General features: G+C 56.7%; 1 protein-coding gene across 4 annotated transcripts in view; it reads left to right on the top strand.

The window, feature by feature from the left end:
• The first annotated feature begins 5,526 nt into the window (after nucleotides 1–5,526).
• Nucleotides 5,527–15,829, top strand: part of SCYL1 (SCY1 like pseudokinase 1) — an 11,150-nt gene continuing 847 nt past the window's right edge. For 2 of the 4 annotated variants that reach the window (XM_090258553.1, XM_090258572.1), the window contains exons 1-15: nucleotides 5,527–5,710; nucleotides 6,067–6,207; nucleotides 6,348–6,470; nucleotides 6,549–6,775; nucleotides 7,217–7,307; nucleotides 7,387–7,542; nucleotides 9,350–9,508; nucleotides 10,412–10,519; nucleotides 11,300–11,413; nucleotides 13,094–13,249; nucleotides 13,850–14,038; nucleotides 14,141–14,216; nucleotides 14,488–14,652; nucleotides 14,890–15,032; nucleotides 15,757–15,828. In XM_090258553.1, coding sequence (XP_090114679.1) covers nucleotides 5,600–5,710; nucleotides 6,067–6,207; nucleotides 6,348–6,470; nucleotides 6,549–6,775; nucleotides 7,217–7,307; nucleotides 7,387–7,542; nucleotides 9,350–9,508; nucleotides 10,412–10,519; nucleotides 11,300–11,413; nucleotides 13,094–13,249; nucleotides 13,850–14,038; nucleotides 14,141–14,216; nucleotides 14,488–14,652; nucleotides 14,890–15,032; nucleotides 15,757–15,828 — 2,031 coding nt within the window. In that variant the 5' untranslated portion in view covers nucleotides 5,527–5,599. The remainder of the gene's footprint in view (nucleotides 5,711–6,066; nucleotides 6,208–6,347; nucleotides 6,471–6,548; nucleotides 6,776–7,216; nucleotides 7,308–7,386; nucleotides 7,543–9,349; nucleotides 9,509–10,411; nucleotides 10,520–11,299; nucleotides 11,414–13,093; nucleotides 13,250–13,849; nucleotides 14,039–14,140; nucleotides 14,217–14,487; nucleotides 14,653–14,889; nucleotides 15,033–15,756; nucleotide 15,829) is intronic. The other 2 variants (XM_090258559.1, XM_090258567.1) reach the window with 2 other exon arrangements.

Genomic DNA, 15,829 nt, shown 5'->3' with positions numbered 1-15,829 from the left:
ATGGATTATTTTGCAACCTGCTTTCTAAATGCTTCGCAGAGCCCAGCAAATGCTAGCGCTGGCTGCGCTGCTTCCCCTCCCTGGAGCCTCTTTCCTCGTCTGGAAAAACGGAACTAATGATTCTGCGCCAGTTACTCATTTATTGCCTCTCAGCTCCAAATTCAGCCTGTTCGCCTTCTCTGTGAAAACGGATCTGGGTCCTTTAAGTATTTTCCCTTGCCAGGGGGCACAGCGTTAAGTCTTGCCAGCAGAGGGCGCGGGAGCGTTTCTTGAGGAAGAGGTTTTGCTTCCTGCCTTTGCCCGGATCCTATCAGTCCGCCGCAGCCGCAGGGACCCGCGCCACCGGCAGGGGGCAGCTTTCCCAGCCCCAGGCTCCTGCGGCGCAGGTGGCCGGCAGCACCCACCCCCACCCTGGGAGCAGTGGGGTGCCTCTTCCCCAGCTCCCTAAAGGACGGCTTCCCAGCGAGTTCCATGGGGCGTGTGCGGGCTCTTCAGTAACTGCCCTACGATCCAACGAGCCACAGCCATTTCCTTCTCCAACCAGGTGCAGGCCAGGGGCTCTTGCGGGGGGTGGCAGCGGCGGCGGCGGGGCTCTATCTCAGCCCCGCAGGTGCGGTGCTCTTGTATCTGCTATTCCTGGATTCTTTAGCTTCCTCTTTACTTCCCACTAGCCAATCCCTTGTTGCTCCAGTCTCCTGTTGTAGTTAATAATTATTTATATTAGACTTCCCCTGTTCAAATTCTCAGATTGAAACAGGTCCCGCGTATTGTTAAGAGGATCTGAAATGCTGGTGCAGGGAGGACTCGGAAGGCATCTGGGATGTGGTCATGAGCGTTTCTCTGCGTCAGGCCTGCAGAGCAGCTTCTTGTTACCTGTCGTCGTGGTTCCATGGCATGGAGGGAGTATCCAATCCCTCTGCTCCCGATGGACACTTGGATTATTCAGCTTTTCCATGATTACAAGCAGTCCTGTGAACCACATGAGGGCTGCCATCTACTGAGCACTCGCTATGTGCTGAACACTGAAGCCGCTACACATATTAATTCATGCCTCCTCACGGCACGCCTCCTGTGTTGGTTTCCTATGGCTACTGTAACAAATTACCACAAAATTAAAAAATGGTATTGATTGTAGGGATAGAGAGAGGAAGGGAAAGAGAGAGAGAAAAACGTGATTTGTTGTTGCACTTATTTAATGTGTTCATTGGTTGCTTCTTGTACTTGCCCTGACTGAGGATCGAACTGGCAACCTTGGTGTATCAGAATGATGCTCTGACCAACTGAGCTACCTGGCCAGGGCCCAAATTATCACAAGTATAGTGGCTTAAAACAACAGGCACTTAGTATCTTACAGTTCTGGATGTCAGAAGTCTAAATGAAAGTGTCCGCAGGGCTGTGTCCCTTTTGAGGGCTTCAGGGGCGAATCTGTTTCCTTGTCTTTTTCAGCTTCTAGAGGCCGCCTGCATTCCTTGGCTCATGACCCTTCCTCACCTCACTCCACCCTCTTGCTCCCACGGACGTGTCTCCTACTATTCACTGTGATCCTCCTGCCCTCCTCTTCTAAGGACGCTTGTAACTACATCGGGCCCACTCAGATAATCCAGTGTCATCTCCCCCTCTCAAGACCCTGACAAAGTCCCTTTTACTGTGCAAGGGCTAACATAATTAACAGGTTCCAGGGATTAAAAGGTGGATATCTTTTAAGATTTTTGTTTATTTATTTTAATTTTATTTTTTAATAAAATATTTTATTCATTTATTTTCAGAGGGAGAGGAAGGGAGGGAGAAAGATAAGGAGAGAAACATCGATTGGTTGCCCCTCACATGCCCCTAACTGGAGACCTGGCCTACAACCCAGGCATGTGCCCTGACTTTTGGTTCACAGGCCGGCACTCAATCCACTGAGTCACACCAGCCAGGGCTGTTTATTTATTTTTAGAGAGAGGGGAAGGGAGGGAAAAAGAGGGAGAGGAACATCGATGTGTGAGAGAATCATCGATCGGTTGCCTCTCCCACACCCCCAACTGGGGACCTGGCCTGCAACCGAGGCATGTGCCCTGAGTGGAAATTGAACCAGTGACCTTTTACTTTGCAGAATGATGCCCAACCAACTGAGCCATGCTGGTCAGAGCAAGAGGTAGACATCTTTGAGCAGACATTATTCAGCCTAGCACAGCTATGGAGCAGATATGATTATTCCACCCATTTTACAGGTGAGAAAACTGAGGTGCAGAGAGAGTAAGTAACTTGGCCAAGGTCGAATAGCTCATAAACAGCTGAGCTGGGATACCTATAGTCTGTCTCCATAACCCAGGTTCTAACAACTAGGCAACTTTGTCTAAATCTTTGCATACATGAACAAGGGCTTGTGTAGGACACGTTTCTAGAAGTGGAATTACTAGAGCAAAGTGTTTAATAGGTCTTGCACAGTTGTCCTTCACTACAGCTGTGCTAGCTAATTCCACCACAGCGTCTGCAGTTCCGAACTCCTCCTTGTAAAAGTCTTGCTCCTGTGAGGCCAGAATGTTCCTTGCATACACAAAACCAAAGGATTGTACAACTTCTTACCAGTTTAGTAACTGAAAATGTTTCTCTTTCATGAAAGGAGAGGAACATTACTCTCCTCATAATAAGCAAAAAATTACAACAGGAATAAAGAACCATCAGTTTAGGCTGTGGCCGGGTAGCTTAGTTGGTTAGAGCATCCTCCCAATATGCCAAAGTTGCGGGTTTGATCCCTGGTCAGGGCACATACAAGTATCAACCAATGATGCATAAATGGGTGGAACAACAAATTGGTGTCTCTCTCTCATCAATTAAAAGAAAAAGAAAAAAGAGCTGTCAGTTTCCCAGAGAAAATAAAAACATTTGATCATTACAACATATTGCAAGACTGAAAATACTATCCTAATGCTGCCCGTGATTCCAGCAGTATTTCTTCATGCTCTCTCTTGTCAGAGGTACCATGTTCTTGGGTTTAATTTTCCTGCCTTTGTGGATTGTTTTCATTTCCGGTGTCACCTGAAGATCTCTGATTAATAAAGCACTTCCGTCACTGAGCCTTTCCAATTACTCCGTCTTTATTTTGCCCTCACACCACAAGTCCTATTTATGACTTCCTTCAAGGCCTCATTTCCCTTCCCAGTGTGCTGCTTATATGGGGCCACATACTAAACACAGTGGCGGGCGCTTATGTGGTTACTTTTCTAGTCTTCGTTTTACAGACGAGGAAAAGGGGTAGAAGTGACTTGCCCAAGATCCCATAGAAATGGGATACAGACCAGGGCATCTGCCTCCAGGCTCTGCCTGCGTGACATCCCACTGTATGTCCTCTGGAGAGACTGGCCTGCTGGTGTCTCCATGGACCCCGTGCCTGCCTGCCCTGGGTCACCCATGGGTCATGGTAGGGCTTGCAGGACTGCGTGGACTCCTCCTGGCTGCTGGGGCGGGGCAGCAGACTGCAGAGTGGTTCCGGTGCTGCCCCTTCCTACTTGCATGAGCTTTCAGAGCCTCAGTTTCCTCATCTGTGGGATGGGAACACCACCTTCCCCACCCACCCATGGGGCAGCAATGAGGAACTGGTATTATCCCCATTTTACAGTGGATGGAATAGAGACTCACAAGGTGAAATCTCGGGAAAGGGATTCTGTCCCTAAGATGACAGCCTCTCTGTTCTGGGTTCGGTTGTAAAAGCACAGTTAGTTGGCAGAGAATCTGCCGGGCACCTCCCTTTTCTGACTCTTCATTTGTAACTATACTTTCTGGTGTGCTCTGTCCAACCTGTCCAAGACTTGGTGCCTACCTCCCACTGTCCTGTGCACTGGGGACACCTGGGTACCCCCCCACCCCCCTGCTGTGTAGTGGACCTGCCCTTCTACACCTGTTTCCTCTCCAGGTGAGGCCCTACACACTGCACCAACCTAACATTTGGTAGGTGCTAAGAGAGTGTGCCACTGACTAAACGCCACCACATGAACCCTATATTCATAGACCCTGCCCTCCAACAATGACCTCCACCCCAGGGCACCACCCCACCCCGTCCTCTCCCTCTCCATTATTCCACACTCACAAACACCTCTTCAGTGAGATTAAGTTGTAGACTCCATATTCTGATATTGAAGGCCTCTGCTCCCCTCCAGTGACAGGTTGCTCCCCACCCCCACTATTGCCAGCTCCACATCCAGAATGTTGTCACTGTCTTCCTAACAAAGTCAGACAGGAAGATCTGTAGTCACTATGTCTACTCTGTCCCAAGCAGCCAACACCATGTCTGATCCTCCCTGTGTCACTGTCCTGCACAGGTACTTGGACAAGAAAAAAGAGAGAAATCTCTGCAGGGTGGTTGTTCTGTGTCAAGTGAGGTACAGGGCACTGTTCAACCCAATTTATAGATGGGAAACCGAGGTTCCCAGAGAGCAAATGAGTTTCCACAACCAGTGAGAGGGGCTGAGCCAGGATTCAAACCCAGCTGCTGGGTTTGACTTCAGCATCCGTGCCCTTGAACCTGCTCCCCAAAGCTTCCTAACCACGTGTTTCATAAGCAGTTCCAGGATCTCACCCATACTCCATAGGGTGTGGCCGTGGGACTGTCCTCAACTCTGGGTCCCCTGAGACCCTACCTGCAAAGGGGCCATTGTCTGCTCAGCCACTCTGGACACTGGGATCTGTCCAGCTGAGGGACTTGGTCCCACACAGTGTGACTGGCATTTGAGCTGCGGACACATCTTTGCTGCTGATAGCCCCGAACTGTGCAGGCACTGCAGGGCTGGGAGGAGATGGTGGCCTTGTGGACTGGAGAGCTCAGTCTGCTACGCCCAGGATGCGGGCCCTGCCTGGCCCTCTGTTTCTTGGACTTATTGGGCTGTTTCTCCTCCCACTTCTACTTTGCTGGCTCTTCCCTCTCCAGGTCCCCTCCTCCTGCCCCAGGGTTCCCCTGGACCTTTGTTTCACTCCCTAGCCCTCACCCATGCTCCTTCTCAGGGGCTCTTTGTCCTTGTGCCTTTCGCCTGGTCACTCTGTCATTCCACCAAAACTGACGCCTGCCAGATCCTGGAGGCGCCAACTGTCTGGTAGGAAAGAATGTCTGGCTTGGGGACAATCGCCCTCCCTCTTTCTACTTCACTGATCTCTGCACCCCTTCTTGTCTGTCTGTCGACTTATTCATCCCTCCTCCTTGCCTCGGTTTCCCCATCCTCTGTCCCTTCTCAAGCTCTCATCCTTGTAACAAGACTGGGAGGTGGACGCTCACCACCCACATTTTAGGTATAAGGACACAGAAGATTGGAGCGTTTGGGTGACCTGCCAGCACCACGCAGCTATCTTAGTAACTGGCAGCGCCGGGTGAGCGCGAGCTCCGCAGCAGTAGGAGGTTCGGTCCCCGCAGGCAAAGAGCCCTCCGACGCAGGCTCCGCCCCTGACCCGCCCACTTCCCCGCCCCCTTCCCCGCCCCCGTCGCGATCCCTCCGCTCCACCCACCTGCCCAGACTCCTCCCCAAGCCCGCCCTGGCCACGCCCCCGTCCCGCCCCGCCCCCGGCTCGGGCGGCCGAGGACCCGGAGCTTAGGCGCCCGGGCCCGCGGCGGCGGCGGCCGGCGGAGACGATGTGGCTCTTTGTCCGGGACCCAGTCCGGGACTTCCCGTTTGAACTCAGCCCGGAACCCGCCGAGGGCGGCCCGCCAGGGCTCTGGACCCTGCACCACGGCCGCAAGAAGGTGAGCGCGGCCCCGCTCCGCAGGCCGCGGCGGACCTCGGCCTTGCCTAGTCAGCGCCGCCGTCCCCGAGGCGTTGCGCCCTGACTGACGTGGCCGCGAAGCCGCCTGGGCAACGGGCCGGGGGAGGGGGACGGGCGGTGCCGACGTGGCGGGAAGAAGGACCAAGGGACCGGCAGGCAGACGGAACCGGGGTCACGTGAGACCGGCTCTGTCCCTGAGAGCTGGCCTGGGGAGAGACCCAGCCGGCGGCCCTTCCCGTCGGGCACTGAGCCGCTCTGGGGACCATCTCGGAGCTGCGGTGGTCCGCCCGGGGCGGGCCCACACCCCTAAGGCCCCCGTGCGCCCCCGACCCCCAGGCCACAGGGAGCCCGGTGTCCATCTTCGTGTATGACGTGAAGCCCGGCGCCGAGGAGCAGACCCAGGTGGCGAAAGCTGCCTTCAAGCGCCTCAAAACTCTCCGGCACCCCAACATTCTGGCCTACATCGATGGGCTGGAGGTACCTGCTGTCCCACCTCTGCCCCTCACTTTCTGCCTCAGCACCCCAGGCTTGCTTCCCCTTCTCCATCTCTGTCCTGTCCTGTCTCACCCCCTGCCCCCTTCCCCTGCCCGCCCCAATGTCCCCGTGTCCCCTCTCAGACAGACAAGTGCCTCCACATAGTGACAGAGGCCGTGACCCCACTGGGACTGTACCTCAGGGCCCGCGCAGCGGCCGGTGGCCTGAAGGAGCAGGAGCTCTCCTGGGGGCTGCACCAGATTGTGGTGAGGCGGGGGGCAGCAGCGGGAGAGCAGGGTGGGGGGCTCTCGGTACCGGGGTGTAACGGCTCCTCCCGCCCCCAGAAAGCGCTCAGCTTCCTCGTCAACGACTGCAGCCTCATCCACAACAATGTGTGCATGGCCGCTGTGTTCGTGGACCGCGCCGGCGAGTGGAAGCTCGGGGGCCTGGACTACATGTACTCGGCCCAGGGCAATGGCGGGGCACCCCCCGACAAGGGGATCCCCGAGCTTGAGCAGTATGACCCTCCAGAGTTGGCTGATAGCAGTGGCAGATCCATTAGAGAGAAGTGGTAGGTGACTTGGGGGGGCGGCGTGCCCCCAGCTGCTCTGTTCCGGAAGTCCCTGCGGCCTCAGGACCCTTAGCCTAGCTGGCATGCAGTCCCCTGTCCCCTGCCCCCCGGCTGGGGAGGGCATCAGAGTCTTCGAGGTGGGACCAGCTCCTTTGCTCCCAGCTCCGCAGGGATGGGGCGCAGGATACACACAGGCTTTGAGGTTGGGTGGTTTGAGTTTGAACGTCGTGTGACCTGAGGCAGATGTCCTTGCTTCTCTGAGCCTCAGTTTTTTTCTCTGTCCAATGGGCTAATGAAACGTGCTTTTTGGGGCTGATGGGAGGATCAGCGGAAGGATGCAGCCCAGGGTCTGCCATGCCATGCGTGCCTGGTGCGCAGCGCAGGTTGGAGGCCTGTGCTGGCAGGGGGCAGGGCCTTGAGCCGCTCTGGTCACTGCCTCAGGTCAGCTGACATGTGGCGCTTGGGCTGCCTCATCTGGGAAGTCTTCAATGGGCCCCTGCCTCGGGCCCCCGCCCTGCGCAACCCTGGGAAGGTGAGTGTCTGCCTCCCCACCCCCAGCCCTTCCCTGCCAGCCAACCAGCCCTGCCCTGACACTGACTCTTCTCCCACAGATCCCCAAATCGCTGGTGCCCCATTATTGTGAGCTGGTTGGAGCCAACCCCAAGGTGCGTCCCAACCCAGCCCGTTTCCTGCAGAATTGCCAGGCACCTGGTGGCTTCATGAACAACCGCTTTGTGGAGACCAACCTCTTTCTGGAGGAGATTCAGGTGAGCCCGACCCCTCCACCCTGGGCTTTGGACCTGTATTCCTCAACCCACTCCTTCTCCCCATTCTGCGGGCTCCCTTATAATTTGGTCTTTGGAGACCACACTGAGCTGTGGAGCTAGGCTGTCTGGGTCCAAAACCTGGTTCCTGCTCTAATATGTCATGTGATTTCCCTTGGCTAAAGCTCGGTCATAGTGACAGTACCCACTTCAGAAGGGTGTGATGAGGATTCACTGAGTTTAGGGTGCACGGTACAGTGTCTGGCACATAGTAGGTGTGCACTGACTGCTCCTGGCATGCCATTAACTCCGTTCAGACATTCTGGGCCAGCTCCTGATGCGTGCCGTGCCTGGTGCTGGATGCAGTGTGGGCAGGAGGGTGGAGAAGGGGTCAGACCGAAGTCCCTGCACAGAGCGGCGGCACTTTGAAGAAGCCCTAGAAGCACGGAGCCCTGTGGCCTCCTGAGCGGCGCAGGGGCAGCAGGGACTTGGTTACGTGGAGTTCTCCTCGCGTGGCTGGCTCTGCTGGGCTGCCCTTCTTCTTAAATGCACTCCTAGGAAACGGACTGTTTCTGAGGAGCCCAAGGTGGCAGGCAGTGCCCAGGGGCGGGGCAGTGGAGAGCACCCAGTTGTGACTCCCCTGGTGGGCGCCCTTGGATGGGGTTCGGCCTTTCTGTGGGCCTTGGCTGTCCCAGAACCCTGCTGTCAGAGCACCAAGCCTGCCCCCAACTCTGGGCTGAGCTGCTCGAGAGCCAACCAGGCCCTCCTCATCCCCAGCCAGAGGCCGCCCCTCCTGGGCTGGGCAGTGGCCCTGGGGGTGCGGGTATAGCAGAGAGCACAGGGACCTTAGAGTCCTACAGGGCTGGGTTAGAATCCCTGCCTGGCTGCCGTGGCAGGTGACCTTGAGCCTCAGCCTCCTTGTTCGTGAATGGAATGACAACGCCTCTTCACAGGGCGCAGCACAGCCTCGGTCCCCAACTGCTTCTTAGTGTGTGACCTTCGCTAGACTCCTGCCCTCTCTGTGCCTCAGCTTCCTCGGGGGTTAAATGTGGATTTTGTTGGTACCTTGGTAAAGTTGTGAGGAGGATTATTTAATCCGGGTAAAGGGTTCGCATGTTGCCCTGCCTGGCAGGTAGTCCACCCCAGGAAATGCGCGGTGCAGCTGTGGCGGCCCCTGAGGGATTAGGAGGACTGAAGGACACGTTGGGTTGACAGCCCGGCCCGCGTGGGCTCAGTGAGTGCGAGGACCAGGCCGGGAGGTAGACCGCGCCTCACCCCGGCCTCCCCACAGCCGCCCGAATGCCATCCAGCGTGGGGTGCAGGTGTGCCCAACCCAGCCTGGGTCAGGCGGATGGAGTAAGTCCCTTCACCTCTCTGAGCCTCAGTTTCCTCATCTGTGTGATGGGGTTAGCGGTACATTTGGGGTTGTTAGGAGGCGTAGAGGCAATGCTGGTAAAGGACCTGGTTCCCTTTGTGGCTGCTTTCCTAACAGGCCAGGTGACACATAGTTAGTGATGAGTGACACTAACTGATTGAGCACCTGCAGTGTGCCAGGCACTGTTGGCAGCTGTCTGTCATTTTCTGGTTGAGTCCTCAGAACAACCCTGGAAGGTAGTATAGTTATTTTCCCATTTTACAGATGCAGGAACTTGCCCAAGGTCACATGGCTGATAAATGGGAGAGCTGGGATTTGAACCTGGGCAGCTGGGCTCACGAGCTTTCCTCCTTCAGGCTGCGGTGACCCCATGTCCTTGCCTGTGGGTGGGGAGGCTGATTTACTCTTCCCTGCATCCTGTCCTCACTCCCCAAGATCAAAGAGCCGGCTGAGAAGCAGAAGTTTTTCCAAGAGCTGAGCAAGAGCCTAGAGTCGTTCCCCGAAGATTTCTGCCGGCACAAGGTGCTGCCCCAGCTGCTGACCGCCTTCGAGTTCGGCAGTGCGGGGGCCGTGGTCCTCACGCCCCTCTTCAGGGTGAGCAGGGCCAGGGGCCTCAGTGACGGGAGACCGCGGGGCCCAGAGCCTCAGAGACTGACCGGTGGATCAGAACCACAGAAGAGAAGCCCTGGAACGGGGACCAGCCCTGTGGGGGCTATCCCAAGAAGGGCAGCCTGGGTAGAGCTGCCCCAAGCCCACATGAGGAGTAGCTTCATGCTGACACCCCAGAACAGCTGGCCAGCTGTCATGGAGGCTGAGGGGACTTCTGGTCTTTGTGGGGAGGAAACCCTATACCTCCAAAATTATTTTCCCGAAGACCTCTTGCTTCAGAGCCCTCAGTCCTTCTTCCATTTCCCCAAAACAGCCCTTCCGGTCCAACCTGTGTTCCCACCCTGGTCCCCAGAGCCCAGGGCATCATTGCATGCTCTCCACATCACTTTCCATCCTCCCTCATGGCCGCTCGGCACTCAGCTCTCCTGGCTTCTATGGGCTGGATCCTTATCCCCTTTCTCTGACCCCAGTGCCCCCTTAACTGGGCACCTGCCACTGCCCCTTCTGCCCACCCTGGGAGAACCCTTTGTCTTGAAGGGACTTGGCATGGGGGAAGTAGGGAAGAAAGCAAGCAAATCCAGTATCCCTCGAAACTCCTGGAAATTATAGGTAGAATTGTGTGCATGTGTGTGCACGTGGCGTGTGGGTACCTGATTATACGGGAGGGCGCGGCATTTTCATCAGCCCCCTAAGAGAGTCTTGTCCCTGAAAGGCTAAGGGCAGGGCTACCTGAGATGGAATATGGGCAGAGGGGCTATGAGGAAGTGCCCACTCCCTCCCATCCACCATCACCCCATTCCCAGCCTGGGAGATCAGTAGAAGTTAAATGAGCCCAGTGACATCTCCCATTCTGGGTGCTGTAGCCCCTCTTCCTGCTCCTTCCCTCAGGTGGGCAAGTTCCTCAGTGCTGAGGAGTATCAACAGAAGATCATCCCTGTTGTGGTCAAGATGTTCTCGTCCACAGATCGGGCCATGCGCATTCGGCTGCTACAGCAGGTAGGAGCCCTGGCCAGGCCCTGCACTGCCCCCCCCCCCCAAAAACCGAGACCCCACTGTGGCTGCTGGGGAAGCCCCTGCCTCACCACGAGCCCTAGGCAGGTGACTGGAGCCCCTCCCTGGCACCCAAGAAACCCCTTCCCAAATATACACAGGTGAGTCTGTGCTCTAGAAGTTGAGACAATCACAGGGCTCATTGGCAGCTTTGGGAATGCCCAGCCTGCCCAGGCTGCAGGGCTCAAACACCCCCCGCCCCCATCTCCTGGCTCAGTCACTCCAGCCCTCTAGAGTGTAGACGGTGTCTCTCCTGCCAACTTTAGGGCAGCTGGGAGCAACAGAAAGGATTGATGAGGTCGAGGGGGGTCCCTGTGAGCCAGGAAATATCTGGTGGCTCTCAGGTATCATTCGTTGCCTCTTCAACTGCCAAATGTCCCAGCCCTCCTCACACACTTGTCTGGTCAAGGGTTGTGCCGCCTTTAATGGAAGAGGCAGTGGAGGGTCTGAGAGGGGGCGTGACACAGTCGGCTGGCTGAGCAGGACCAGAGGCCAAGCCCTACAACTCCCAGTCCCTGGCTCTTCCCAGCACCCTCCTGGCCTCTTCTCACCCCTCTATATTAGCTTGAGGCCAGAGAGAGGCCAGATTTGAGATAGGGAGCTCAGGAGCCTCACCTGGCCGGCCAGTGCCTCCTAGGTGGAGAAACCAAGCCAAGGGTGGTCCCATGGTTGTGGTGGGGGGTGGAGGGACTGACTGAGTTTTTATACCCCCAACTTGGGCCACAGATGGAGCAGTTCATCCAATACCTTGATGAGCCAACAGTCAACACTCAGATCTTTCCCCACGTCGTGCATGGCTTCCTGGACACCAACCCTGCCATCCGGGAGCAGACCGTCAAGGTGAGTGTGGCCAGGCCCAGAGTGGCCACCCCTGGTTTGCCAAGGATTGGAGGGGGCTTACCCCAGGACACAGAGGTCTTGGTTTTGGCCTGTGGGTCTGAGAAGGTTATGGGAGGGCAGGCACCATCCTGCACGTGGTCCAGGCTGTGGGTGCAACTCAGTAGCTGTTGCGGGGAGCAGTGTGGGCATGGCCTATAGTCCCTCTGTTCAGAAGATTCAGGCTGAGCACTGCACTGGGATACAGTGTGCATAGGCAAACCAAACTCCTTGCTCATGGAGCTTCTTTTGAGGGGATAGGGTGTGGCCTTGGCAGACAGTAAGCAGAATTAGAAAGTATGTATTATGTTAGAAAGTTATAGAGTATGAAGAGGAGGGTTTTTAGTTTTATAAACAGTGGTCAGGGAGGAACTGGTGAAGGAGGTGTCATTTAAGGAAAGAAGGCAAAGGATTGAGCTATGTGAAGATCTGAAGGAAATGTGCCCCCTGCAGAAGGAATAGTATGTGCAAAGGTCCTGGGGCTGGCATGTGCCTGGAGTATAGAAGTAGCAGCAAGAGGTTTAGTCTGGCTGAAGGGGCATGGGTCTGGGAGGTGGAGCCTGACAGGTAATGGTGGGGTTGGGGGCTGGGGCCTCATAGGGTGATGCACTCGATGGGAGTGAGACAGGGGCCACTGGGCATTGAGCCAAGCACTGACCTCGTCTGACTTGTTTTAAAAGAATCGCTGTGTTGCTGTGTAGAGAATTGACTCTTAGACCAAGGGTAGAAGCTGAGATACTGTTAGGGCCTGTTGCAGTGGCTCAGGTGAGAGATGACAGTGGCTGAGATGTGAGTGGGGGGAGAGAAGGGGCCACATTCTGAAAGTGAAGCTGATGCTATTTGCTGATGGGTGGATATGGAGCCAAGGGAGGCTCCAAGGTTTCTGGGCTGAGCAACTGGAAGGCTGAGTTGCCGTTTACTGAGAAGACTGGGGGGGACGGGTGTCGGGAGGAGTGGGCTTAGTCTTGGCCAGGTTGGCCAGCGGAGACATCAAGACTGGTTACGCACATGTGCAGTTTAGGGAAGGAGTCTGGGCATTGTCAGCTAACGGGCCTTCAGAGCCATGGAAGGGGTGAGATCGCCTAGGACAAGGCGTGAAAAGAGAGGAGACCTGAGGGTGAGTGCCTCTGGGCATCTGAAAAGCAAGAGCTCAGCAAAAGGAGACCACGATGGAGGAGAACCAGGAGAGGGAGGTGTTCTGGAGGACCAGAGACCAAAGTTTCAAGGAGGAGGAAGAGCTCGGGGTATCATAGCTGATAAGGGGTCAAGATTGGTGAGGATGAAGAATTGGCCATTGGATTTAGTGACATGAAGGTCTCTGGTGACCTCAGCCCAAGCCAGCTGATAGAGAGTGTGTATGGGGTGACAGCATGCATGCAAGAGAGAACAGATGAGGAAGATGGGGAACAGGCGTGCAGACAAACTTTGGCAGTTGTACTATAAAAGGGAAAGAGAAATGGGGGTCCCCCTCCTTGGTGTTCTGGGCAGGGGCCAGGATCCAGCTGGGAGGCAGGTTTGAGAGGGCTTTGGCAGCTCTTCTCAGTGCCCAGGTCCACTGTGGCCCCTGCACCCTCCCAGGAGGCCATTCTTCATGGGGCCCTTGGCCTGCCCAGGCCCACAATCTCCACTGTTCTTGCCCTGCAGTCCATGCTGCTCCTGGCCCCGAAGCTGAATGAGGCCAACCTCAACGTGGAGCTGATGAAGCACTTCGCCCGGCTGCAGGCCAAGGACGAGCAGGGCCCCATCCGTTGCAACACCACCGTCTGCCTGGGAAAAATTGGCTCCTACCTTAGCACCAGCGTGAGTGCCCTGCACAGCTGCCAGGAGTTCTGTCACTGTCACAGGCTCATAGCCTCCTCCAGGGCCAGGCCCTTCTGTTTGTGGGCCATTTTCCTCCCAGAGACCCAGGTCCTGGGTACTCCCAGCCCTGATATCTGAGGGGTAGAGTGAGTTGTGCCAGGTCACAGAGCCAGTGGGCGATGGGTCTGGGAACCACACCCAGGCCTGCTTGGCCCCATGGTCCGAGTGCATCCTCTCAGCCAGGGTTTGCAAATGTGAATGCCTGCAGTGCCCGGACAGTTAACGGGAATGAAGGAATCTGGGCAGTGGGGCAGGTGGGAAGGGAGGCCCCACCCCTGCCCCTCCCCACTTCCTGCCCTGCCCCAGGCAACTGCTGCTCCAGTCCCTGTCACCGTGAGGCAGTATGAGTCCAGCGATCTAGGACAAGAAGCCGAGACCCAGAGTTTCAAGTCATTTCTCCCCCATTTGTTAGTGACTAACTCATGTTTTTTTATACTGAGAACCCTGTGAATGGCCTCTGCTCTGGAAAGTGAGGCCTGGCAGCTCTGGGCCCCAGGACTGACCCTACACTCAGGAGCCCTCTCTCCTGCCTCACCCCAGGCCAGACACAGGGTCCTCATCTCCGCCTTCAGCCGGGCCACCAAGGACCCGTTTGCACCGTCTCGGGTTGCTGGTGTCCTGGGCTTCGCTGCCACCCACAACCTCTACTCAATGAATGACTGTGGCCACAAGATCCTGCCTGTGCTCTGTGGACTCACTGTGGATCCTGAGAAATCTGTGCGGGACCAGGTGAGGCACAACTGGGGCCCTGGGGGACATCTGGGCCCTAGCTGGCCTCGCGGGCTCACAGGAACCCTGGAGGCCCCAGCTCTGCCCCTTGCTACCCCACAGGCCTTCAAGGCCATTCGAAGTTTCCTTTCCAAACTGGAGTCTGTGTCAGAGGACCCCACCCAGCTGGCCGAAGTGGGTGAGTGGCCCACACTCGTGATCCCTCCTGCTGTACCCTTGACTGTCACCTGCTCTGGCCCCTTCCACCTCACTGGAGTATATGAAAGCTGGAAGGACCCTAGAAAGCAGACTGGACGCTACTCTCCCCACCTCCCATCTTGCAGATGAGAGCAGGCAGGCCTGGAGAAGGGATACCCACTGCAGGTCCCTCTGTGTCACTATTGCCCTATCACACTGCCCATGGACGCCTGAGGTGCTTCTACCTGTCTGTCTCTCCTGTCTCTGCCCAGAGAAGGACGTGCATGCAGCCTCCAACCCCGGAACGGGAGGAGCCGCAGCCAGCTGGGCAGGCTGGGCTGTGACGGGGGTCTCATCGCTCACCTCCAAGCTGATCCGTGCACACCCCACAGCTGCCCCGGGTGAGCCCAACGTCCCCCAGAGACCCACGCCTGAGGGTGAGTCCCAGACTGCCTGCATCTGTGACAGAGAACTTGGAGGTGCTAGCACCCAGGAGCTATTGTCTGGCTCCCCCTGGGGTGGTGATGGGGACATAGGGAAGAGGGTGGGGTCTAGTCCCCTTGTGAGCTTCCCCTCTCTCCACCCTGCCCCTCCACCCCCCAGTAACCTTTGCCCTGTTACAAGACTTTCCTGGGCCCCAGTATGTGGGAACTCAGTGAGCCTCTGCTTCCCAGGACTTCCTGCCCCGGCTCCCACCCCTGTTCCTCACACACCCATGACCTCAGGACACTGGGAGGCACAAGAGGCGGGAAAAGACACAGCAAAGGACAACAGTGCTGCCGACAGATGGGATGATGAAGACTGGGGCAGCTTGGAGGTGAGTGGGGCTGAGGGGGCCTCCCCAGGGGACTCTAGCTCAAAAGTCACAGGCTGCCATTCAAGGGGCTCCTGTGGGCTTCGCTTGAGTGAGGCCCGTCCTCATCTGCACAGCATCCCCAGTGAATAGGCATCATGGGACAGCCGTTAGGGGCCAGAGCTGGCAGCTGAGCTCTTGCTCAACTCGAGGGTGCAAGGAGAGGCCAATGAGAGGCCAGGAGAGCACTGGTTGGAGCAGCCCCCTGATCCTCCTTCCTTTCGTCTGCTCCCTGTCCCTTCACCTGCTTCAGTGCCTAGCTAGCCCCAGTGGTCAGCAAGGAGAGGCCACTCGCAGGCCTAGAATCAGATAGGTGCCCCCTGAGAGGGTGGTGGAGGGGCTCAGGAAGGGCTGAGGATCTAGTGGGGCTTTGCTGAAGGAAATGGGGGCAGAGCTCTGGGCCCAGTTTCCCCATTTGGCTGATAGCAGTCTCTGCTTCCTGAAGTCACGGGGAGGGATGTGGAACACTAATTCTCATTTCCAGCCTCATAGGAGAGTAACAGCAGGCAAGGTTCAGCGTTTGTAACTTGCAGATGTGAAACGGGCTTGAGGAGCAAATGAGGTGGAAGGCAAATGAAAAAAGGGTGGAACCCATGGCTAGGAAGTGGCTGGAGGTCTTCCTTGCCCTTTTGGGTGGGGTTTGGGGGGGGGGGAAGTCTATGGTTGTGTTCTCCTTCCCACACTGCAGCAGGAGGCCGAGTCTGTATTAGCCCAGCAGGACAACTGGAGTACTGGGGGCCAAGCCCGCCATGCTGGGCAGG

Source organism: Furipterus horrens, unplaced genomic scaffold, assembly GCF_987537825.1.
Source record: "Furipterus horrens unplaced genomic scaffold, mFurHor1.1.pri manual_scaffold_2, whole genome shotgun sequence".
NCBI lineage: Eukaryota > Metazoa > Chordata > Mammalia > Chiroptera > Furipteridae > Furipterus > Furipterus horrens.
Note: the sequence above shows the minus strand (reverse complement) of the source record. Positions and strands in the feature narration are given on the sequence as shown.